Source organism: Chiloscyllium plagiosum, unplaced genomic scaffold (genome assembly GCF_037043375.1).
Source record: "Chiloscyllium plagiosum isolate Xiang-an unplaced genomic scaffold, Cpla_swu_hap1 HiC_scaffold_1, whole genome shotgun sequence".
NCBI lineage: Eukaryota > Metazoa > Chordata > Chondrichthyes > Orectolobiformes > Hemiscylliidae > Chiloscyllium > Chiloscyllium plagiosum.
The window spans coordinates 78,124,324-78,151,677 of NW_028270139.1; the positions used below are offsets into that span (position 1 = coordinate 78,124,324).

General features: G+C 43.3%; 1 protein-coding gene across 4 annotated transcripts in view; it reads right to left on the reverse strand.

Moving 5' to 3' along the window:
• Window positions 1–18,224: 18,224 nt before the first annotated feature.
• The window catches only part of dlc1 (DLC1 Rho GTPase activating protein), a 480,352-nt gene continuing 471,222 nt past the window's right edge, over window positions 18,225–27,354 (reverse strand). For all 4 annotated transcript variants that reach the window (XM_087988376.1, XM_087988381.1, XM_087988374.1 and 1 more), the window contains 3 exons: window positions 26,410–26,627; window positions 23,348–23,524; window positions 18,225–22,367 (listed from right to left, as the gene is read on the reverse strand). In XM_087988376.1, the coding sequence (XP_087844502.1) occupies window positions 22,250–22,367; window positions 23,348–23,524; window positions 26,410–26,627 (513 nt within the window). In that variant the 3' untranslated portion in view covers window positions 18,225–22,249. The remainder of the gene's footprint in view (window positions 22,368–23,347; window positions 23,525–26,409; window positions 26,628–27,354) is intronic.

A 27,354-nucleotide genomic window follows, 5' to 3' on the forward strand; every position in this document is an offset into this window, starting at 1 on the left:
CAAAACCCGCTAATATACTGAGAAGGATAGATGAAGTGAGAGATCTTGATGTGCAAGTACACAGATCCCTAAAGGTAGCAGTACAAGTAGACAAGATTCTAAAAAAATCATATAGAATGTTCTCCTTCATTGGCAAAAGTGGAGATATAATGAGGATGAAATTGTAAAAGACACTGGTGAGGCCATTGCTGGAGCATTGTGTGTAGTTCTGGTCACCACATTCCAGGAAGAATGTAATTGCTCAGGAAAGAATGCAGAGAAAATTTACTGGAATGTTGCCAATGTCAGAGAATTATCATTACATGGAGAGACTGAAGAGTTTGAGGCTGTTTTCCTTGGAACAGAGAAGGCTGAGAGGTGACGTGGTTGAGGTCTACGAAATTGTGAGCGGTAGAGATAGAGTAGACAGGAGGAACCTGTTTACCGTGGCAGAGTTCAAAAACTAGGCATCATAGATTCAAGCTGAGTGGTGGAAGGATTTCAGGGGCTGTGAAAAAAAAACAGTTTTAAGCAGAGGGTTATGGGCTTTTGGAATTCATTTCTGAGGTGATGGTGGAGGCAGACACCCTGGATTCATTTAAAAAATACTTGGATCTACACGTTTAAGTTCTGTAAACTGCAGGGCAATGAGTCATGTACAGGGGGATGGCATTAGAAAGGGAATCTGGGTGTCTTTGGGTGCATTGACAAGATGGTTGAATGGCCCCTTTCTGTCTTGCATCATTTCTGTGGTTCTAGGTGTGGCCTCACCAATGCTCTGACATCCTTTTTCCTGTATTCAAATCCTCTCACTATGAAGGTCAACATGCTGTTTGCAGTCTTTATCACCTGCTACACCTGCATGCTGACTTTCAGTGACTGGTGCACTAGGACACCCAGGTCTTGTTGAACATTCCCCTCTCTCAATTTACAGCCATTTAGTTAATAATCTACCTTCCTATTTTTGCCACCAAAGTGGATGACCTCGCATTTAATATTTTACTGCATGCCATGCATTTTCCCACTCACTCAGCTTGTCCAAAACACACCTCCTAGACTCAGCATCCTCCCCACAGCTTACCGTTCCACCCAGGTTTGAGTCGTCTGTAATTCTTGAGATGTTACATTTAATTCCCTCATCTGAATCATTCACCTATATTGTCAATAGCTGGGGTCCTAGCACCAATCATTATCACTGCCTGCTATTCAGAAAAAGACCCATTTATTCCTACTCTTCATTTCCTGTCTGCTAATCAGTTTCCTCTCCATCTCAAAGCACTTTCATTTTACACATTAATCTCTTAGATGGGACTTTGTCAAAAAACCTGTTGGAAGTCTAAATAAGCCCACATCCACTGTCTCACTCAAAGCTCTACTAGTTATGTCCTGGAAGAATTCCATCACATAGAACAAACAGAACAGTAACAGTACAGGAGCAGGCCTTTCTGTGCCAACCAGAATGCCATTCTAAACTAATCCCATCTGCCTACACATGGTCTGTATTCTTCTATCCACTGCCTGTACATATATCTACCTTCATTCCTGATGAAGGGCTTTTGCCCAAAACATTGATTCTCCTGCTCCTTGGATACTGCCTGACCTGCTGTGCTTTTCCAGCACCACTCTAATCTAGACTCTCATTTCCGGCATCTGCAGTCCTCACTTTTTCCATATGTCTACCTAAATCCCTCTTAAACTTTGCTGTTGTCTCTGAATCTACCACCTCCCTAAAAAACTTGTCTCACAATTTTAGATTAGATTCCCTACAGTGTGGAAACAGGCCCTTCGGCCCAACCAGTCCACACCGACCCTCTGAAGAGTAACCCACCCAGACCCATTTCCCTCTGACTAATGCACCTAACATTATGGGCAATTTAGAATGGCCAATTCACCTGACCTGTACATCTTTGGAGTGTGGGAGGAAACCGGAGCAAACCCATGCAGACACAGGGAGAATGTGCAAACTCCATACAGACAGTCACCCAAGGCTGGAATCAAACGTGGGATCCTGGTACTGTCAGGCATCAGTGCTAACCACTGAGTCACCCAATTTTCCTTAGCCTTACCCTCTCTCACCTTAAACCTGTGTTCCCTAGAATTTGACATTTCCACTCTGGGAAAAAGACTCTGACTAGTCACCATACCATATATTATTATTGTATATTATTGTATTGCCTCTCATTATTGTATATACTTCAATCAGGTTAGCCTTCAGCCTTCAATGCTCGAGTGAAAACTATCCAAGAAAGTCCAACCTGTCCTTATAGCTAATACACTCTAATCTAACTAAACTTCTTTTGCATTCTCTCCACATCGTTGCTATTGTGTGACAACCGGAACTGCACACAATACTCAAAAACTGGCCTAACTGTGATTTTATACATGACTTGCCAAATTTTATACTCAATGCGTTGACTGATGAAGGCTTGAAGACTGTTCCCTTATCCACTTATACTGGCAATTTCAGGGAGCTATGGACTTCTAGATTTGTTAAGCATGATGTCCCTTTTGTAAATCCATGTTTACTGTCTCTGATTTGACCATTGTTTTCATATGTGCTCTGTTATAGAATTCTTGTAAATGGACTTATGCATCTTCCCCAATATCAATGTCAATCTGACTGGTTTATAATTCCCTGTTTTCTCTCTCCCTTCCTTTTTTAAACAGTGCAGTTACATTAATTATCCTCCAATCTGTATGAATTGTTTCAAGGTCTAAAGAAACTCGGACAATCATTAGATCCACTATTTCTAGGGCTACTTCCTTAACTACTCTGGGATGTAAATTATCAGACAGATTAAGCAGACTGAGTCTTTATGTTATTCTCTGTCCAGAGCTGGTTGGAGGCAGACAGTTCATTTCTGAATCATTTGGTTTAGTTTTAGCTGGAATGTCCAAATAATTCACGGGCTCAGACATTTCTGGAAATGCAACCAACGAGTGAATAGAAAAAAACTAGAGGCGTAGAAATTGAGCCCTGCAGTGATTTACAGCACTTTCTGGCATGGAGTTCCCACCCAGACCCATTGGTCATGGACTGTCCATCAGACTCACACAGACAGTGGTGGCTTCCCTTAAGAGGCACAGTTTTCTCTAGCATTCACACTTTGCCATCTGCAGGTAATTCATGCAACTACAGAACATGTAGGTATGTGGCACAAGCTGGTGTCAGGCTGCCTCCTGATGGTGTTCCCATCACGTCCTCCTGCTGCTGCCTGTGTGGCCAAGGTGTGCACCGTGTGCCGTTTCTGCTGCTCTGGTATTGATATCTCCAGAGACTGGTATACCTGCCTCTGCACTTCTTCTCCACCACTTAGATCCTGTAGTCAGTTTTGACTTATGGATGACATCTTATTTACAGGCTACTGTCTTTGGAAGGAATACCTAAAGCCTTCTGAGCTACCCTTTTCCATTGTCAGTTTGTTGACCAGCTCCTTGTGTTCAACAAACATCTCCATTCTGACGGAAGGGAGCTCCACAATGGCTGTCCTTCTGCTCAAAACCTAAAGCCTGGACTGGATATCGGCACTTTCGAATGACTGGAGACCTGATGGTCCCTGTGATTCATGGTGCACTGTTAAATTTGGAAGGCACCTCGAGTACACCTCCTCCTAACCACCCTCCAGCAAGTATATGATCTCATGCTCCCATTTTCCTATGCTTCCAGGATGAGCAATTCCATGTCAGGACATCCCAGATGTCCTCCAAATTCAAGGAACATAATATCCCTTCCTGCCATGATCAACAATGCCCTCAACCACATCTCCTCTATTTCCTGCACCTCTACCCTCATACAAAACTATTTCCCCCACCCCCAACCATCGCAAAGATATAGTCCCCCGGTCCTCACTTTCCACCCCACTAATCTCCAAATCCAGTGTATCATCCTTCACCATTTTTGTCACCTGCAGTCTGACCCGATCACCGAAATGATATTTCCCTGCCCATCTCTATCCTGTATTCGTAGGGACCGTTCTCTCTGCAACTCCCTCATTAGGTCCATGCACCCCATTAACATCTCCTCCACACCAGGCATCTTCCCCTGTGGCCACATGAGGTGCAAAGCCTGTTCCCCCCTACCCCACACACCTCCCCCCTCACCTCCTCCAGGGCACCAAAGAATCATTCCTAGTCCGGCAGAGATTCATCTGCATGTCCTCCAACCTGATTTACTGCATCCGTTGCTCCCTGTGTGGTCTTATCTACACCGGAGAGAACCAATGCAAACTCGGGAACTAGTTCAGGGAGGATCTATGGTCTGTATGCTCCAATCAACCCCACCTTCTGGTTGCCAGTCATTTCAACTCCATAGAACATAGAACATAGAACATAGAAGAATACAGCACAGTACAGCCCTTCGGCCCTTGATGTTGCGCCGATCCAAGCCCACCTAACCTACACTAGCCCACTATCCTCCATATGCCTATCCAATGCCCGCTTAAATGCCCATAATGAGGGAGAGTCCACCACTGCTACTGGCAGGGCATTCCATGAACTCACGACTCGCTGAGTAAAGAATATACCCCTAACATCTGTCCTATACCTACCCCCCCTTAATTTAAAGCTATGCCCCCTTGTAATAGCTGACTCCATACGTGGAAAAAGATTCTCACTGTCGACCCTATCTAAACCCCTAATCATCTTGTACACCTCTATCAAGTCACCCCTAAACCTTCTTTTCTCCAATGAAAACACCCCAAGTGCCTCAGCCTTTCCTCATACGATCTTTCTACCATACCAGGCAACATCCTGGTAAACCTCCTCTGCACCCGTTCCAGTGCCTCCACATCCTTCCTATAGTATGGGGACCAAAACTGCACACAATACTCCAGATGCGGCCGCACCAGAGTCTTATACAACTGCAACATGACCTCAGTACTCCGGAACTCAATTCCTCTACCAATAAAAGCCAGTACGCCATATGCCTTCTTCACCGCACTATTTATCTGGGTGGCAACTTTCAAAGATTTGTGTACATGGACACCAAGATCCCTCTGCTCATCCACACTACCAAGTATCCGACCGTTAGCCCAGTACCCCATCTTTTTATTACTCTTACCAAAGTGAATCACCTCACACATAGCTACATTGAACTCCATTTGCCACCTTTCTGCCCAGTTCTGCAGCTTATCTATATCCCGCTGTAACCTGCCACATCCTTCCTCACTGTCTACAACTCCTCCGACTTTCGTATCATCTGCAAACTTGCTCACCCAACCTTCTAACCCCTCCTCCAGGTCATTTATAAAAATGACAAACAGCAATGGTCCCAAAACAGATCCTTGCGGAACACCGCTAGTGATGGCACTCCAAGATGAACCTTTGCCATCAACTACTACCCTCTGTCTTCTTCCAGCCAGCCAACTCCTAATCCAAACCTCCAACTCACCCTCAATGCCATACCTCCGTATTTTTTGCAGTAGTCTACCATGGGGAACCTTATCAAACGCCTTACTAAAATCCATATACACCACATCTACTGCTTTCCCCTCGTCCACCTCCTTAGTCACCTTCTCAAAGAATTCAATAAGGTTTGTGAGGCACGACCTGCCCTTCACAAAACCATGCTGACTATCCTTGATCACATTATTCCTATCCAGATGTTCATAAATCCTATCCCTTACAATTCTCTCTAAGATTTTGCCCACAACAGAAGTGAGACTCACCGGCCTATAGTTACTAGGGTTATCCCTACTCCCCTTCTTGAACAAGGGAACCACATTTGCTAGCCTCCAATCTTCTGGCACTACTCCTGTAGACAACGAGGACATAAAAATCAAGGCCAATGGCTCTGCAATCTCCTCCCTTGCTTCCCAGAGAATCCTAGGATAAATGCCATCAGGCCCAGGGGACTTATCTATTTTCACCCTTTCCAGAATTTCCAACACCTCTTCTCTACATACCTCAAAGCCATCCATTCTACTTAATTGTGACTCAGTACTCACATTGACAACAATGTCCTGTTCCTGATTGAATACTGACTGATTCAGTGTCTCCCCAATCTCTTCAGCCTCCACACGCAACTTCCCACTACTATCCTTGACTGGACCTATTCCTACCCTAGTCATTCTTTTATTGCTGACATACTATAGAAAGCCTTAGGGTTTTCCCTAATCCTACCAACTAAGGACCTTTCATGTCCCCTCCTTGCTGCTCTTAGCTCTCTCTTCAGGTCCTTCCTGGCTACCTTATAACTCTCAATCGCCCCAATTGAACCTTCACGCCTCATCTTTACATAGGCCGCCCTCTTCCATTTAACAAGGGATTCCAATTCCTTATTAAACCACAGCTCCCTCACACGACCCTTTCCTCCCTGCCTGACGGGTACATACTTATCAAGGACACTCAATAGTTGCTCCACATATCAATTACACCCTTGCCTTGAAGCTTACTTTTCCAAGCCACACATCCTAAGTCATGCCTCACAGCATCATAATTTCCCTGCCCCCAACTATAACTCTTTCCCTGTAGTGTACACTTATCCCTCTCCATCAGTAGAGTAAAAGTCACTGAATTGTGGTCACTGTCCCCAAAGTGCTCACCTACCTCTAATTCTAACACCTGGCCTGGTTCGTTACCCAGAACCAAATTCAGTATGGCCTCACCTCTTGTTGGCCTATCTATATATTGTGTCAGGAAACCCTCCTGCACACATTGGACACACACTGACCCATCTAACGAACTTGAGCTATAGCTTTCCCAATCAATATCAGGAAAGTTAAAGTCCCCCATAACAACCACCCTATTACTTTCACTCTTCTCTTGAATCATCCTCGCAATCCTTTCTTCTACGTTTCTAGGACTATTAGGAGGCCTGTAAAAAACTCCTAACAGGGTGAGCTCACCTTTCCTATTCCTAACCTCAACCCAAGCTACCTCAGATGGCGAGTCTTCATCCATCGTCCTTTCCACAGCTGTAATACTATCTTTGACAAGCAATGCCACACCTCCCCCTCTTTTACCCCCACCTCTGACCCTACTAAAACATTTAAACCCTGGAACCTGCAACAGCCAATCCTGTCCCTGTTCTACCCATGTCTCCGTAATAGCCACAACATCGAAGTCCCAGGTACCAACCCACGCTGCAGGTTCACCTACCTTATTTCGTATACTTCTTGCATTGAAGTATACACACTTCAAACCACTTTCCTGTTTACAGGCACCCTCCTTTGAAATGGATGCCATGTTCCTAACCTCCCTACACTCCAGGTCCTGCACCCTAAAGCTACAGTCTGGGTTCCCCTGTTCCCACTTCCCACTTCCCCACCAAATGTCCATCCTGAGCCTCCTCCACCATCAAAATAAAGCCACATGCAAGTTGGAGGAAGAACATCCCATCTTCCACCTTGCGAGCTTACAACCATATGGCCTTAACATGGAACGGGCGGCACAGTGGCACAGTGGTTAGCACTGCTGCCTCACAGCGCCAGAGATCTGGGTTCAATTCCTGCCTCAGGTGACTGACTGTGGAGTTTGTACATTCTCCCTGTGTCTGTGTGGGTTTCCTCCGGGTGCTCCGGTTTCCTCCCACAGTCCAAAAAATGTGCAGGTCAGGTGAATTGGCCATACTAAATTGCCTGTAGTGTTAGGTGTAGGGGTAAATGTAGGGGAATGGGTCTGGGTGGGTTGCGCTTCGGAGGGTCCGTGTGGACTTGTTGGGCTGAAGGGCCTGTTTCCACACTGTAAGTAATCTAATCTAATCTAACTGGGGGTGGACCTGTTTCAGATCGGGTATTGCATAATAAAGCAGAGTAAATGAGTAATGTCACAGTAAGAGTTGCTCTGGGAAATTAGGAATAAAATGGAATTCAAAGGGATGACGAAGTTTTAAGTGAGAGGGGAAAGATATAAAAGAGACCTAAGGGGCAACTTTTTCACGCAGAGGGTGGTATGTGTATGGAATGAGCTGCCAGAGGATGTGGTGGAGGCTGGTACAATTGCAACATTTAAGAGGCATTTGGATGGGTATATGAATAGGAAGGGTTTGGAGGGATATGGGCTGGGTGCTGGCAGGTGGGACTAGATTGGGTTGGGATATCTGTTCGGCATGGACGGGTTGAACTGAAGGGTCTGTTTCCATGCTGTACATCTCTATGACTCTAATTCACCAGCTTCCAAATCTTCCCACCCCTCCCACCTCATCCACGATACAGCCCTCTTGACCTGACCTAACCTGTCCATCTTCCTCTCCACCTATCCACTCCATCCTTCCATTGATCTATCACAATCACCTACCTGCATCCACCTGCTGCCATTCCACCCACCGTACCCCCAGTCCCACTCCCTCCATTTATTTCTCAGCCCCCTTCTCCCTCCTCCAGTCCTGATGAGAGGTTCAGACCTGAAACATCGACTCCCTGCTCCTCCGATGCTGCTTGACCTGTTGTGCTTTTTCCAGCTCCACACTTTATCCACTCTGACTTTCTAGCATCTGCATGCTGACTGCTATAATGAGCTCAGAGAGTTTCCTGCAGCTCCCATTTGCTGCTTTGCTGCTTTCCTATTGCCTGTATAATCCAACCCAGAGATCCTAGTATCAGGCTCCTAACCCACAATCCCCCATGGGATTCTATCGCTTTCCCACAGACAATTCCACCCAATAAATTCCAAAACTCTTTCAATTCAATAGCCTCAGGGTTTGAGAAAGTTTTGCTTTGTATCAGTACCAAGTTTCTTATTAAGTAATTAAAATAAATAACTCAATTACGTTTAGTCATGGAACTAACTTGGAAACAAACAGACAGAAAAATAAGCTGGAAAAGGATTTACAGCATAAAAACAGTTGGGAATTTCTGCCCTAGAGGATGACACTGCTGTATCTTCACAGGAGATTAGAGCAGACTCAATCTACACTGCCTGGAGGATGAGAACAGATGCTGAAGAAGATGAAATTATTTGAAAGATGTGAATGTGGCTTCCTGTGTGCTATCACAGAATTAGTCCCAATGGGTATTTTCAGCCATACATTTGTCCTCTTTTTTGATTTACACTTCCTGGATGTAGCTGACTGCGTTATTTTTGTTGATCTTACCCTATTACTTATTTCTTCGTCTTCCCATAACCATTCATGATACTTTGATATTTTATTTTAGTACTCTATGCCAGGGACATTCCTCTTGGAATTCAACTTTTCCCAGACATCTGAAAGTTGAGATACTCTATGCAGGCAGATTTCCCCTAGTTGAGGTGATACAGACATTGTTCTCACATTCCCTAGGTATACAACTCTACCACAGCTTCTTGGCTATGCCAACAATGCAATTGTGTAATTAACGCTTTACGAGGCTTGCCTATCTCAACAATATGATGGTGTCATCCTGATGTACAAACAGAATTGTGAAATGCTCATGTTTAAAAACAGAACAAAGATGTATGTTTGTCTGAAGGTTTAGAATGGACGAGAAGCATGTGGAGAACAGACAATTTCTGGGCCAATTATCTGATGCATGTGTTTTGGTGAGTAGTTTCCTATTGTCAGCTTTGTTAACCTATGCCACCTTCTCTGGTATCTGTTTCAGGATTCGGCAGGTAGAATACATCATATGGAAATGTAATACCGCCTGCTCCCAAAGTGATATTCTGATGTCTTCTCAAGAAGCATTAAGCCGAGCCACTCATATTACATTCATTCATTTCAGCAGCACATTCGCTCTCTCACCACTTTAGTAAGATTAAGCCTTATTTGCTGAATTTCTGAAAACTTGGACCTATGAGGTCCCTAAACAAATTGAGAAGGACCTTCACTATTAGTGAGATTTCAAGGCTACAATCCAATGACAAGCTTCATCACTTCTCAGAGAATTTTTGTGTAACAGCAGAATCTAAACAAAGTGATTTGAATACTTTGGGCATGAATTCCTCTGAATTCGATTTCTCAGTTCTTCCTTAGTTACACCACAAAAATGATGCAAAAAATCTAGAGCTGTCCTTGTTTGGTTGGTCAGATCATTCAATGATTACAAACAGATTCAAAACATTAAAAAGAGCACCGAAATGTGAGGGAAGTTGGATAAGTTCATAGAAAGTAAAATGCAATTTTGTATTTTAGAATAAGGCTTCAGAATTGAAAATAAAAATTGAGATTTAAAGTATGTGCTCCTTTTTACACTGCTGCATGAAGTCAAGATCTACCACAAATAATGGAAATGGTCATTCGTAACTAATATTTAAGATCTGTTTCATTGTGCTCATACTGTCATCTAGTGACCATTCTAGGACTTGCGGCTTAACTTTAATTGCAGAGAACCTTTCACTATAAATGCTTAGAAAGTTACAAAGTGATGTAAATGTTATCAAGGGATGTAAAAAAGATTACTATTTATTACACAAGGTATGAGTATGGCCAATCACTATTTTTAATGTTTCTTACATTACTGTAAACCATAATATGCCTTTACTGCCAGGTATCTAAACATCAGAACTCTGTGGAAAGCTAGAGAAGTGATTGCTGGGCCTCTTGCTAAGATGTTTGCATCATCGATAGTCACAGGTGAGGTGCCAGAAGACTGGAGGTTGGCTAATGTGGTGCCACTGTTTAAGAAGGGTGGTAAGGCCAAACCAGGGTACTACAGACCAGTGAGCCTGACATTGGTGGTGGTCAGGTTGTTGGAGGGAATCCTAAGGGACATGATGTACATGTATTTGAAAAAGCAAGGACTGATTAAGGGATAGTCAACATGGCTTTGTGTGTGGGAAATCCTGTCTCACAAACTTGATTGAGTTTTTTAAACAAGTAGCAAAGGGGATTGATGAGGGCAGAGCAGTAGATGTGATCTATATGAACTCAGTAAGGCGTTCAACAAGTTTCCCCGTGGGAGACTGGTTAGCAAGGTTAGACTTCGTGGAATACAGGGAGAACTAGCCATTTGGATGCAGAACTGGCACAAAGGTAGAAGACTGAGGGTAGTGGTGGAGAGTTGTTTTTCAGACTGGAGGCCTGTGACCAGTGGAGTGCCACAAGGATTGGTGCTGGGTCCACTACTTTTCGTCATTTATATAAATGATTTGGATGTGAGCATAAGAGGTACAGTTAGTAAGTTTGCAGATGACACCAAAATTGGAGGTGTAGTGGACAGCGAGGAAGATTACCTCAGTTTAGAACAGGATCTTGATCCGATGGGCCAATGGGCTGAGAAGTGGCAGATGGAGTTTAATTCAAATAAATGTGAGGTGCTGCAGTTTGGGAAAGCAAATCTTAGCAGGACTTATACACTTAATGGTAAGGTCCTCGGGAGTTTTCCTGAACAAAGAATCCTTGGAGTGCAGGTTCATAGCTCCTTGAAAGTGGAGTCACAGGTAGATAGGATAGTGAAGAAGGCGTTTGGTATGCTTTCCTTTATTGGTCAGAGTCTTGAGTACAGGAGTTGGGAGGTCATGTTGTGGCTGTACAGGACATTAGTTCGGCCACTCTTGGAATATTGTGTGCAGTTCTGGTGTTCTTCCAGTTGGAAGGATGTTGTGAAAATTGAAAGTGTTCAGAAAAGATTTACAAGGATGTTGCCAGAGTTGAAGGATTTGAGTTATAGGGAGAGGTTGAATAAGCTGGGGCTATTTTCCCTGGAGCATTGGAGGCTGAGGGGTTGACCTTATGAAGGTTTATAAAATCATGAGGGGCATGGATAGGATAAATAGACAAAGTCTTTTCCCTGGGGTCAGGGAGTCCAGAACTAGAGGGCATAGGTTTAGGGTGAGAGGGGAAAGACATAAAAGAGACTTACGGGGCAATGTTTTCATGCAGAAGGTGGTGCATGTATGGAATGAGCTGCCAGAGGAAGTGGTGGAGACTGGTACAATTGCAACATTTAAAAGGCATTTGGATGGGTATATGAATAGAAAGGGGTTGGAGCAATATGGGCTGGGTGCTGGCAGGTGGGACAAGATTGGGTGGGGATATCTGGTCAGCATGGACGGGTTGGACCGAAGGGTCTGTTTCCATGCTGTACATCTCTATGACTCTATGACTCTAAATGTTTCGAGACTGGATGATGATAAACCTTGTCAATGTATGTAACTTTATCAGAAAACGCCCAAAAGACCATAAGACCACAAAACTACAAGATAGAGGAGTGGAATTAAGCCATTTGGCCCATCGAGTCTGCTCCACTATTCAATCATTGCTGAAATGTTTCTCAACCCCATTCTCCTGCCTTCCCCCTGTAACCCTTAATCCCTTACTAATCAAGAACTCATCTACCTCTGTCTTAAATTTTTGCCATCCAGTCATCACTTGATTTCTTTGTTTTCATGGGCAGAATGAGTAGGGTTTTCATGCTCTATCAGACCACATCTCAGGTTATAAATCATGAGATCAGTTTATTGAATATTAAACATATAAACAAATAATTGTCATATTCCATAAAGCAGCACTTCAAACATGTGCTGAAAATGAGTATGAAATGAGCATTGCACCTGTGCTGTGTGCCCAGTGACTTCAGTGAGAGGCGACACGTGGTACTTCGGGTGAGTCAGCACTACGCAAATTACTACTTGGCAACTGATTTTTGTTGGACTGGTGAGGATTGAGGGTGATACAGCTCCGAATATCCTCATGGAGATGTTGACCAGCAGGAGGGAGTGAAGGTTGGATAGTAAGGAGAATTATACCCAGTATGCGATATCCAGTACTGAGGAGGAGAAAAAGAATCAGTGAGGTTACCATCCCTTTTCAGAAAAGGTTGCTCTGGAACAGGGCAACAAAGACAACAGCTAGGGACATGTAACAGCAAGGCTGGAGAATGTGCTCCACAGTATCTAGTAGTGTGAGTTTTTGGGTTCTGGAAATAGAGATGTCGGGCGAGGGTCTGGGGAGATGTAGGTTGCAGGAGTGTGTGGGAAGATTAGATTAGATTACTTACAGTGTGGAAACAGGCCCTTCGGCCCAACAAGTCCACACCGACCCACCGAAGCGCAACCCACCCATACCCCTACATTTACCCCTTACCTAACACTACAGGCAATTTAGCATGGCCAATTCACCTGACCTGCACATCTTTGGATTGTGGGAGGAAACCGGAGCACCCGGAGGAAACCCACGCAGACATGGGGAGAACGTGCAAACTCCACACAGTCAGTCGCCTGAGGCGGGAATTGAACCCGGGTCTCTGGCGCTGTGAGGTAGTAGTGCTAACCACCGTGCCACCATGCCGCCCACCTCATTGGAAGTTGTGGGGTCAGTTTAATAGTTACTCAGAAATTAGACTAGGTTTTTAATCACCTCCCTTTTCTTGTGTAACTATTTCCTTAACTACAGTGGAACCCTCCAAATTCTCTGATTTGAACGGATACTTTCAGAAGTTTCCACTTGGGGAAAAGCTCAGTGGGATCTTCTATTTCTTGGACAATTCCTTAGGGATCTGCTACGCAGGAGATTTTATAGTGTTCCCATTGAGACTTCAGAAAAGATTTTTAGAAATTAATTCCTGGGGACATGGCTGTCATTGACTAGGACAGCATTTACTATCCATCCCTATTTGCCCAGAAGACAGTTAAGTGTCAACCACATTGCCTTGGGTCACGTTTAGGTAAGGCCAACGATTTCCTTGCCTAAAAGACATTAATAAACTAGAGGGGATTTTCTCCTAGTGATTGGCAATACTTTCATGGTCATTATTGGACTCCTAAGTCCAGATATTTATTGAATTCGCATTCTACCACATGCCATGGTGGAATTTGAACACAGGTCCTCAGAACATTACCAGGGTTTCCAGGTTAACAGACAAGTGACAATATCAGAAGACCCTCACCTCCCCTGCTAACCTAGCCATTGGACAATCTGGGCCATTGTCTTTAACACTGCTCTGTTTACTAATTAGAGTCATAGAGATCATAGAGATGTACAGCATGGAAACAGGTCCTTTGGTTAAACGCATCCATACCAAACAGATACCCTAAATTAATCTAGTTTCATTTGCCAGCATTTGGCCCATATCCCTCTAAACCATGCCTATTCATATACCCATCTATATACCTATTAAATGTTGTACTTGTACTGTTTCCAACACTTCCTCTGGCACCTCATTCCATACATGCACCAGCCTCTGAATGAAAAAGTTGCCCTTTAGGTGTCTTTTATATCTTTCCCCTCTCACCTTAAACCAATTCCCTCTAGTTCTGGGCACCCCCATTCTGAGAAAAAGACATTGTCTACTTACCCTATCCATGTCCCTCCATGATTTTATAAACCTCTATAGGGGTCACCCCTCAGCCTACGACGCTCCAGGGAAAACATTCCCAGCCTATTCAGCTTTTCCCTATAGCTCAAACCCTCCAACTCTGGCAACATCCTTGTAAATCTTTTCTGAACCCTTAATTCTGAACCAATTACTAAACAATCTCACAAGGTCACTTTCAATCTGCAATATTTTCTTTTGCAATTGAGTGGCACCTTACTAACTATTTTTTTGTACCAACTATTTGACCATCATCCAATGACACCGCTGTTGATAAAGCTCACAACTGCCTTAAGATATTCAACTTAGTCAGAGATGACTACCCCTTCACAAATCCATGCTGATTCATTGTTCAGCCCATACTTGTCCAAATGCTTAGTCATTCTGTCTCTAGTAATGAATCACAGTAATTTCCCCATGTGGAAAATTGCCCAAGTATGTCCTGTACATAAAAAGCAGGAAAAATCCAGCCTGACTAATTACCGCTCCATTAGTCTACTCTCGATCATCAGTAAAGTGATGGAAGGTGTCATTAACTGAGCTACCAAGCTGCACCTGCTCAGCAATAACCTGCTCAGTGACACCCAGTTTGGGTTCTGCCTGGGCCACTCAGCTCCTGACCTCATTAGAGCCTTGGTTCAAACATGGACGAAATACCTGAATTCCAGAGGTAAGGTGACAGTGACAATGTTTGAAAAACGTTGTATTTGAAAAATTGTGGCATAAAGGAGTATAGCAAAACTGGAATCAAACTCTCTGCTCGTTGAAGTCAGTTTGGCTGATAGGAAAATGATTCAGACTGTTGGAGGTCAGTCATCTCAGACTAGGATATCTAGGATATCTAGGATATCTCTGTAGGAGTTCCTCAGGATAGTGTCTTAGGCTGCTTCATCAACGATCTTCTCTCCACCATAAGGTCAGAAGTGGGGATGCTCACTGATGTTTGCACAAGCAGGTGCGGAGTCTGCCAGCGACAAAGAGGCAGTTGTCGTGGCAGCAAAACTTGGGTATCCTGGGACGTCGGTGTCATCGTTGATGTTCCCAAAGCGTGACTCCTTGAGGCTCAACTTGCAGAAGCCCTGAAGTTGTGCTTGAGACCCCAATCTGAACAGAAGGTGAAGTCATAGAATCATAGAGATGTACAGCAAGGAAACAGACCTCTCCGTCCAACCCGTCCATGCCGACCAGATATCCCAACCCAATCTAGTCTCACCTGCCAGCACCCGGCCCATATCCTTCCAAACGTTTCCTATTCATATACCCATCCAAATGTCCCTTAAATGTTGCAATTGTACCAGCCTTCACCACATTCTCTGGCAGTTCATTCCATACACGTACCACCCTCTGCGTGAAAAAATTGCCCCTTAGGTCTCTTTTATATCTTTCCCCTCTCTCCCTAAACCTATGCCCTGTAGTTCTGGACTCCCCGACCCCAGGTCTATTTACTTTATCCATGCCCCTTAATAGCATAACCATTACTGAATCCCTCACTATCAACATCTGGGGTGTTACCGTTGACCAGAAACTCAGGTGACTCACCACATAAACACAGAGGCTACAAAAGCAGGTCAGAGGCTAGGCATATACTGTGGTGAGTAACTCATGTCCTGACTCTCTACTTGCCTGGGGGAATGCAGCCCTAACAACACTCAAGAAGCTTGACATCATTCAGGACAAAGCAGCCTGCTTGATTGGCAGCACATCCACAATCACTCACTCCTCCACCACCGACACTCAGTAGCAGCAGTGTGTACCTGCAAGATGCACTGCAGAAATTTGTCAACAATCTTCAGGCAGCACCTTCCAAACATACGACTACTTCCATCTTGGACAAGGGCAGCAGATATATGACAACATTGCTTTCTTCAAGTTTCTCTCCAAGCCATTCCCCGTGCTGACTTAGAAACATATTGCTGTTCTTTCACTGTGGTTGGGTCAAAATCATAGAACTCTTTCTCAAAGGGCATTGTAGGTCTACTTACAGCACGTGGATGCAGTGGTTCAAGTAGGAAGCTTATCTTCTCAAGGGTACTTGGGGATAGGCAATCAATGCTGGCCAGCTGCAATGTCCATTTCTCATGCGTGAATAAAAAATAGTTTCTGCCTATCTACTCTGCCTTCATGATTTTGAAATCTTCCATCAGTCTCCTCTTGGCCCTTTCCTCTTCAACTTCTCCAATCGATTCACTGAACTTAAGTTCCTCATCCATCTTCATAAACTGCTTCTCCACTTTCTCTCAATGCGTTTGCATCCATATTAAAATTTGGCACCTGGAACTATATACAGTACTCGAGCCGAGCTTTAACTGGTGTCCTAATTAAGTTCACAATAACTCCTTGCTCTTGTACTCTATGCCCCTATTAATGAGGACTAAAATATGATATGCTTTATTTGCTCAACGTGTCCTGCCACCTTTAATGACTTATGCACATATATACCCCCCAGATCTCTCTGCTCCTGCACAGCATTTAGAATAGTACCATTGCTTTTGTATTGTCTCTCCACGCTCTTGTACCAAATATCACTCCGTGATATTCCCCCTTGAAATTCATCTGTCACTTATCTGCCCATTCCTCGAGTGTACGTGTCCCTTTCTCCCTCTGCAATTAAATCATTATGTCTTAAAACCAATAGGTTTTGAGACTCTACAGTAAATGTTATTATTTGCAAGCTTGGAAAAAGTTCACTGCTGAGTTGTTCCTTTAACAAAAACATTGCAAATGGCCTGATTCACAGTCCATTACCAAGGCCAGTACTGAACAACTGGCTCCTATTTTTTTTGTAACTTCCCTGGCTTGGATGGCCTGACCGAGCATTGCTGTCGGGTTACAGGAGTATCCAGCAGTTGAAAATACAGTCCTAGGAAAGGCTGTGAGTAGAGTTACATGTCAACTGAGAAGCATGCATAGCCAGAGTTTATAGAATTATAGAATGGTTTGAGCACAGATGGAGGTCAGAGACAAGATTAGAGTGGTGCTGGAAAAGCACAGCAGGTCAGGCAGTATCTGAGGAGCAGGAAAGTTGCCATTTCGGGCAGGAGTCCTTCATCAGAAAACCACCTCCTCCAAAACTTCCGTTTCCCCGGCCCCAAATGCCTTATCTTCACCATGGACATCCAGTCCCTCTACACCTCCATCCGCCATGACCAGGGCCTCCAAGCCCTCCGTTTCTTCCTCTCCTGACATTCCCACCAGTACTCTTCCACTGACAATCTCATTCGTTTTGCTGAACTGATCCTCACCCTTAACAATTTCTCCTTCGAATCCTCCCACTTCAAAAAATGCTGTGCTTTTCCAGCACCACTCTAATCTTGTCTCTGATCTCCAGCATCTGCAGTCCTCACTTTCGCCACAGATGGAGGTCATTCAACCCAATGTGTCATTCTGATCCATCGGGCCAGAGAACAATAAGGTATTGTTTCTGCATTGCTCCAATTAGATACAGGAAACAAACCCCTACTGGTGTAAAATGGTGGCTACTGTTGCAGTTCTGCAAATGAGTGGAAATAAAAGTGAGCATTTTTTGAAGAAGAACAGTTCTTCCTATCATTATTTGCATCTTGGAGAACAAAGTCTTTGCAAGGGCATAAGACTGGGTCTTCAATTACACATATAAAGTTGAAAACAACGCCCCCCCTTAACTTTCAATAAACTTGCTATTATAAAATATTGTTTTCTAATTTTGTATTTATCCAGTGGGGCAGACTTGTTGGGCTGCTCCTATGTTTTGTGGTCTTATAATCAGTGAGAGAATCAAGGGTTATAGGAAGAAGGCAGGAAAGTAGATTCGAGGATTATTAGATTCATCATGATCTCTCTGCATGGCAGAGCCTACTCAATAGCCGAGTGATCTACTCATGTTCCTACATCTTATGGTGTTATGGTCTTTGATGTAGCAACAGTACAGAGCAGCAGATTCCTTCCAAATTTCCAATACAACAAAATTCAAACAGGGCAGATCGATGGACAACAGGATCAAGTTGAACAGAGTGGCCTAAATTTTCTTGGTATGACTCATGGTCTTGATTTGGATATTCCTATTGTAAGACCAAAACAAAATACCAAAACAAAGAATGATTATTCTCATTTAACACATTTAATAGTGCACTTGATGGTTATAACTGTACAGACATACAAAGATATAAACACTTTCTTGATTCTTTATGTCTTAGCATTTGGAGAGTAAAATATTTACAATTTTTAAAAAAGAGGTACAAAAAAGTATAATTGAGGTATAAATATGTGAATATTTAAATAATTAATAACATGCGTTATCCCTATTTGGCAGTATGCAGCTAGACATGAATAGAAGTTTACAATACAATGGTATATACAATGACACCAAATTCTACAAATACCAGTTGAACTTTTGTAACAAACACAGAGAAAGTAAGCGGTTTAAAGTGAAGGGATAACACTGAAATAATTATTGATATAATTGTTCTTATTGCCACAAAATTTCACTAAAAGCTCTTTACATAACACTGAAAGGTAAATATTTTAAACCATATTAGATAAATCCTTCTTTGATTTCCTGCTTATAAAGGGCTCCAGCACCCACATATTAAAAAGGGTCATTGAGTTCCCATTAGCAGTTTTGTATTTACTATTAACTACATTCCATTTAAACCCTCAAACAAATACTAATCTTACAGTGAAATCTGTGTGAACGACCACCTTTTATACAAGGACCACTTGTAATTAGCATGATTGTTAATAAAATCTCATGATTGGCAGGTGAGAATGAAAAAAACAAATAAAACAAAAATAGATTAGAAATTTAATCTTAAAAGTTATTTTTAGCATATTAGAATAATTTCACTAAACAAAGTTGGGGATCTTCCAATTACACACTATTACATACATTATTTGATAATGGGTAAATAACACACTCCAGTAAATAATAGATGGAAATGTTTGTTCTGTTACAGAAAGCATTTTACACCCAATAGCGCACATGTGGAAAGAACTTTGCATATATTACTTAGAATTTTGTCACACATATGTGATGTAGCCACAAATCAATCTGTAGTGTTTTGCAATTTACAGCATGAGCACATGCTGAGGAACAGTTTTGAAGGAGGCAAGTTGTAAATGTGATATTATATTTGTGAACCCACAAAAACATTCATGCCTTAACTCACTGATCCTACACTCACATTTGTGAATGAATAAAGCAAAATAGTAAAATGCTGTATTCACACAAGTGTCCTGGAAATCAGGTCCATTTTGGCAGATATTCCACTATAATTATTGGCAGGGATTTGCCAGACAATGAGATTCCTCCTTTTGCCAAGGTTTCAGGGAGGACCCTGTGGGAATGAAGCCACTGTAAGGATTCCAAACATTGGGAGCTTGTAAACCTCCAACCATTTTTGAAACCTGGCAGGTAGTTGATGTGGGTCAGATCAGGTGTATTGGTTGAAGCACTGTGGGGCCCACCTAAAAGTCCAGACTAAAACCTTTGCCCAGGTTGCAAAACTTCAACAGAGAGTTTTGAGTATTTCTTTTATTATCTATTTGGGCTCTGCCTGGGCAATGGGCACCATTGTTATGGCTGCATTTATTTCAATGTGCCAAAACAATAGTGGATTGAACTTGTTGCATAAGGTGCATTTGTTGGCCAGTGTGGGACTGGAGGCACATTTGAACTGTATCCATTCTAGATGGCAAGTTCACTTTGGGAAGGGTCAATCAAGAATGAGCTGGGTCAATAGCTTTCACAGTCATTTTGCTCCTTGTGCCAGCCTGAGTATTCTTAAGAGTTAAAAAAGTTCACCTTTCATAATTTAGCCAGTAAGGAGTCCAAACTCATGACATCAGAATTGCTGGTTCAGTACAGTGATTACTATGCAACCTCACACTTTTATGGAGTGGGTCCCTTGCAATGATAGCCACCTCTAGCCAATTTCCAGGAAGATCCTGCCATGTCCCACCTGATGCCAATTGTGGGTGCACCAGATGCACATGCGTCACTATCATGAGAATTAAGAAATTTCACCTGAGCGCAAACTTTAGCAGATCAACTGCAAGTGGAAACGGGCGAGTTTCAGCATTTTGGGCAAACTATGGTTACTTTTGAATTTTAGATGTCATGTAGTTTTTCAGCAAAATCTGATCATCTGTAGTATAAATAACAAAAAAAACCAAGACAGTTTTCTGCTTCAGAGGGAAACAAAGAGTGAATAAAAGCAGCAACTTACTGTGAAACCATTTCAGTATTTGCATGTGATAAGCTGCATCTTTTAATAAACAGAACCCTGAATTTATGTAAGTAGAAGGAACTTTCTACAAGCATTGCACCTCTTTCATAGGGGTAAAAAGGGGTCATGGGGACTGCCAATTTACTACATTCCTATGGCAACACCCTCACCAATCAAAATCTGCCTGCCTGGTCTGAGAATTAAGGGTGGTAGGTGCCTTGAAAGTGTTGCCAGCAGAGGTAGTAGAGGCAGGCATGGTTGATTCATTTAAGGTGTGTCTGGACAGATGCTTGAGTAAGTGGGGAGCAGAGGGATACGGATGCTTTGGAATTGGGCGATAGGTTTAGCCAGTGGATTTGGATCGGCTCAGGCTTGGAGGGCTGAAGGGCCTGTTCCTGGGCTATAAATTTTCTTTGTTCTTTCTTTGTATTGACAGTTGACTTTTATTGCTACATCTCCATGCCAATGATGGCTTAACCCATCAGCACCCTTTTCTCATGCTGCATAAATTGGTAATTTCTTATTTTCACATTTGTTTCTTGCATTGTAGTCCTGATGAATGCAAGCTGAAAAGCTTTGAATTCTTGTCTCCTTTTAGTAACATTTTTGTTTGAGTCATGTAAGTAGCATGACTGCACATGAAAAGGTTAACATTTCATAACATATAACTATGATTCATTTAAAAAAACCACAGCATCAGGCCCCTTATATTTTACAGCCTTTGCCCTAGAATTTTGTTTCATGGTAATTTCTAATATCACTTTTGAAGGATTCAAAACTTTTCAACTTTTCAATTGCAGCAGTTTTGCAATGTTATTGACAAGCTCCATACTGATTGTTAAAAACAATTATACAAATGCAGTTGTATATATTCATGTTCCGTGGTAATAAATGCCACTGTTCAAAAGATACATTTTTGTCCCTGTAGGTTTTAGGACCTCATAAGCCCTCATCTAGTGAGGAAAACAAAGGATAAAGACATCGCTTAACAAACAAAACAGCCTTTCCCCATTTAAAATGTAGCTGGAGTCAAGCCATGTTGTCAAGTGAGTTTAGCGGGATTGGAAAAGCTACTATGTTATTCCAACCAAACACTCTTCTAATCTCTGACAGAAGAAACTGGATTGTGTTGTTGGGAGATAGAAGAGATAATCTTTTGGGATTCACAAAGAGGAAAAATCAAGTCCTGGTGGGAAAAAAAATGGCTGTAAAGTGGTCTCCATTGTCTTTCACTTAAATACTATATTGACAAACTTAACTTCACTAGAAACTCTTAGGTTGATGGACATCATTCTGCCATGGCAGTGCCTTCCAAACAAGCAGTGTACCAGACACTGTCCCTTACCCATTCTCTCACATTTCAGCTCCTCAGAAACACCCACTCAAGCACACACTGCTCCAGATGTACCATAACTGAATCAAGCAAGCACAACAGAAATACACAACTCTGGAAAATTGGTCATAAACTATGAAGATACAGAATGAAGTATAAAAATAGCAAATCATGTGAACACACCCCAGGTTATTCTTTATACACACATGACATATATTACACAAAATGCTTGATGCTTCATAGAAGCAAGTGTAGCCCCTAAGCAAGCAAGTACAATCCATCTTTGCACTTCACTTTTTCAAAGGACCACTACTCCCACCCAACTATTCCAGTAAAGGCCTATATGACAGCCATCATGTTCGAATCAAGCAGCTTTTTAAAAATATATCGCTACAGTCATAATTAGGAATTCTACTAAAGTTAAAATAATTCCAAAGATCTGACTGTGTAAGACTCCATTGTAAATGTATTAATTTGGGTCCACCACAGTTTCCTTGGAAGGGTATGGTTGTTCTTCGCAGCCCTGTGCTTCAGAGTTAAGGTGCAAGCTCATTGGAAGTTGTTTCCTAATGCTTGCTTTCTTGACTGTCGGAGCCAGGAATATTAAAAGAGTCTCGTATTCTACCAATTTCCACTGCGCACAAGTGTCCAAATGCTTTATTGTACCATTCTGGCATTCGTCCCCTGAAGTAAAGGATATAAAATATAGAAAATGTTATGTAGAATTTATTACACTGGTTTTAAAAACTAAACTAACGTGTTTAATTTAAAAATAAATACGTTGCAATGGCAAGAACCTGCAGTAAAAGTCACTGAACTGTCTTTAGTCATTTAAGGCAGTCCAGACTCTAATGATAGGGTCATGAGGTAATTGAGGTTGCACCACAGCCTTTATGGTGGCCCAGCTCAATAGGGGTTTTCACCCTCGCCACTGTAGTTGCACCACTATTAACCACAAGTGAAGGAAGGTGCTGCTGCCATAATTTTGTACAGCAAGCCACAGTTTGCTTTTGGACAATTCACTAGGAAAGGCCAGCAATCAATGCAGCTCTGCAATAGAATTTTGGTGGAATGAAAATTTATTTCTCAAAAATTGAAGTGCTAGAAAAGCACAGCTGGTATCTGAGGAGCAGGAGAGTTGACGTTTCAAGCATATGCTAATTATTGCTTATTAGTTGAGTTAGTTTGGTGGTAGTGACCACAATTTGGTTATGTTTACTTTAACACTGGTTGAGTTAATATGTTATTACTGCAATTTATCTTTTTTTGTTCATCTTGGTGCCACCATGAACAACGTACATCTAATGAATTGTGCTTCTGCTTGAAGCATACATGGTTCATTGAAAACCGTTCCTGTAAAAATGCTTAGGATCTTAGCAATTGTTTCTGCCCTGTATGAAAAAAATAATAAAGCCAGTAAATCTTTGCAGTGTCTTATCATTGTTGCATCCATATTGGAGTAAGTCTTCCAGTCAACATGCTAACTGACTAAATATTTATCTATTTAAAATTCTTGTTTCATTTGAATGTAGGAAGGAGTCTGTTTCAATAGAAGGAAGTGGACAGAAAGGTCTGGTCTGATCAGCTAGAGCATTCTAGAGCACAGATAAGAGATATAGCTCCTACTATTAAATTCATACTGAGATAAAGATACCAGTCAATACCTTGTGTCTACCCGACATATGTAGGTGAGCTTAGATTTTCCTGACCCGCAGGGTTCGATTAGATATCGTGAGGTAAGAGCATTAGCTCGGACTCCTCCAACTACAGGTATCCCATTGTGCTCCACTGAAGTGGCCACCAATGCACAGCACCCCTTGGGCAAGTTGGTCCTCCAAGTCCTGAAGAAAAATGAAACAAGTTTGAAACGCAGGTAATAAATAGAAGGAATACAAGGTAAAATAAAATATTCAAGAAAATTATATTTCTATAATATAAATATAGTGGGCCAGACCTTCTGATGTCAAAAGCAGAAAATACTGAGGCATACCTACAGTGGTGCTTTAGGAGCCACTGGAAGTCCTGATCCCTGCAGCAAGTTTAGATTCAAGTGGATTGATGCGCACTTCCCTGGACTCTCCGAGATTGTCTCTAAGACTGAGCTCAGGTTGCAGACTTGGGCTAGATATGTGACACTTACTTAGATACTACCCTCAGTCTTATCCCCTTGTTTAACTTCTGGTGTAACTTAGTGACTAACAGAGTAACCAAACCATCCCAAGTGAGCTCCCCAATCCCTCCACTCACACTCAACTACGCCCTGACCCGACTTCCCACTCCCTCAGCGCTGACCCAGCTCCCTTCCCCAACAAAGATCCTCCCACTCCCTCAGCACTGACGCAGCTCCCTTCCCCAACAAATATCCTCCCACTCCCTCAGCGCTGACCCAGCTCCCTAAGACAACAAATATCCTCCCACTCCCTCAGCGCTGACCCAGCTCCCTAACACAACAAATATCCTCCCACTCCCTCAGAGCTGACCCAGCTCCCTCACACAACAAATATCCTCCCACTCCCTCAGAGCTGACCCAGCTCCCTAACACAACAAATATCCTCCCACTCCCTCAGCGCTGACCCAGCTCCCTAACACAACAAATATCCTCCCACTCCCTCAGTGCTGACCCAGCTCCCTACCCCAACAAATATCCTCCCACTCCCTCAGCGCTGACCCAGCTCCCTAACACAACAAATATCCTCCCACTCCCTCAGCGTTGACCCAGCTCCCTACCCCAACAAATATCCTCCCACTCCCTCAGCGCTGACCCAGCTCCCTAACACAAATATCCTCCCACTCCCTCAGCGCTGACCCAGCTCCCTTCCCCAACAAATATCCTCCCACTCCCTCAGAGCTGACCCAGCTCCCTTCCCCAACAAATATCCTCCCACTCCCTCAGCGATGACCCAGCTCCCTAACACAACAAATATCCTCCCACTCCCTCAGAGCTGACCCAGCTCCCTTCCCCAACAAATATCCTCCCACTCCCTCAGCGCTGATCCAGCTCCCTAACACAACAAATATCCTCCCACTCCCTCAGCGCTGACCCAGCTCCCTTCCCCAACAAATATCCTCCCACTCCCTCAGCGCTGATCCAGCTCCCTAACACAACAAATATCCTCCCACTCCCTCAGCGCTGACCCAGCTCCCTAAGACAACAAATATCCTCCCACTCCCTCAGAGCTGACCCAGCTCCCTAACACAACAAATATCCTCCCACTCCCTCAGAGCTGACCCAGCTCCCTAACACAACAAATATCCTCCCACTCCCTCAGAGCTGACCCAGCTCCCTAACACAACAAATATCCTCCCACTCCCTCAGCGCTGACCCAGCTCCCTAACACAACAAATATCCTCCCACTCCCTCAGAGCTGACCCAGCTCCCTAACACAACAAATATCCTCCCACTCCCTCAGAGCTGACCCAGCCCCCTAACACAACAAATATCCTCACTGTACCTCATCTACTCCACTAAATTCCTTAAAGCTGTTGAAATTTGCCTGAACATCCTTTATTAATTAATAGGATGAGGGCATTGCTGGCTAAGCCACCATTTATTGCCAGAGGGAGCTTAAGATCAGCCACATTGTTGGGCCTGGTGGCACATGGAGGCCAGACTAGGTAACGATGGCGGTTTTCTTCCCTAAATGACATTTGTGAACCAGATGGATTTTTCTGACATGGTCATTATTAGGCTTTTATTCCAGATATTTTTGAGATCGAATTCTAATCCTGCCATCTGCCTTGTTGGTATTCGAACCTGAGTCCCCAGAACACCGTGGGCGGCACGGTGGCACAGTGGTTAGCACTGCTGCCTCACAGCACCAGAGACCCGGGTTCAATTCCCGCCTCAGGCGACTGACTGTGTGGAGTTTGCACATTCTCCCCGTGTCTGCGTGGGTTTCCTCCGGGTGCTCCGGTTTCCTCCCACAGTCCAAAGATGTGCAGGTTAGGTGAATTGGCCATGCTAAATTGCCCATAGTGTTAGGTAAGGGGTAAAGGTAGGTGTATGGGTGGGTTGCGCTTCGGCGGGGCGGTGTGGACTTGTTGTGCCGAAGGGCCTGTTTCCACACTGTAAGTAATCTAATCTAATCTACCTGGGTGTCTGGATTAACAGCTAGTGATAAAACAGGAGGCCATCACCTTCCCTATGGCAGTAGAGGTTGTGAAAAGTGGACGGCCACATCTGTGGATGACTGTGGCAAACAATCACTTGGTACAGGAGGATGCAAAGTGGTCAGGTAAGAAATATCTTTGCAGCCAGCAGGGATGGTTGATCCAGCATCACTGCTCACTGGAGGATCTAGGTCACTATTTCTACAAATTACTTTTCATGTCTTCTCTTCCCTTCTGCAAGAATAGGCTCATGTAGCAGTCCCCCAGGAATCCCCACAATGACACATTCTTCATGGGCAAACCATGACAGGTTTTGCAACAATATGGAATATTGTTGCTGATTTGTCCAATGGCCATACACAGGCAATTCTGGAGGATTTCACTAGATAGTAATGAAAACCATAGGTTATTATTTTCCAGCTCCTTTGCTCAGTACTAAAGTATTGTTCCTGCCATTGAACTGAGACTAACTAACTGCACAAACTAAGGATCAAACATGCCTGCTTTGTATTGGTGTTTGCAACAACACAGTCAATGTAAAGCCATGCTGGCTAATCCAAAGTCTTTTTTTGTTTAACCTTGCAAACGATACATGAAAGAGTTTAAAAATATTTACCTTATGAGTACATAATCTCTGGTCGGGTGTGGGGCCATGCTGGTTTGCACATAATGATAGATGTCCGTTTGACTATTTAAACTTTCAATGACCTTTGAACTAAGAAGGTCATCATCCCAGAGTTGGCGATCACGTACAATCCGCCAGAGAACATCCTCTGGTGAACCAGGAATCTCAATGCAAGCCTTCCACAATTTCAGAGGTGGCCCATCACATACCTGATGGAAAAAAGCTGCACTGTAAACCTTTTTAATTCTTCACACATGTAGCCAAAGTAAGTGGATTTTTGATAACATCCACAAAAACATCAAGACCCTGAGCTTTTGTAGCTGACCAATGCATGGATTTTAGTTCACCACTCAGACATGCAGAGTTTTGAGTATTGTTGAGTCTGCAAACCTGCCCTTTAAAATGGCTGCTTGTTGGGATTTCTTTGTCTGGAGTAGTCCTGGGGCTATATGAGAACTTGGGCTGGACAACTCCGGAACGAGAGTAGAAGGCACTGTCACCATATGGCAGTCTCAGCAAAATAAAACATAAAATACGAGACAGTGCTCATACACTCACTGCTCCCACCCCATTCTTCCCATGCCCCATCCATGCCAACCAGGCTCTGTACGCACTCCTTATGACATCTCATAGCCTCCATGCCCACCTGTGCTCCTCCAGCCACCCACATGATCCCCTTATACTCTTCATGTGAACATGCCCCTTTAGCCATCCACCATGGCCTGTTATAGCTCCCATGCCAACTTAGTGCCAATGTATCCACTCCCATTGCTATCCTTTGTTCTTACCATGCCAACCTGCTTATTATTTACCACGGGTAGAGCTCAGAAGCCATAATGAAATATGAAAAGGTTGACTAAAAGGGGTATTGCAGGCTCCTCTATCATTCCTTCACTAAATAATGCCTTACATTATATTTACATTCCTTCACTAAAT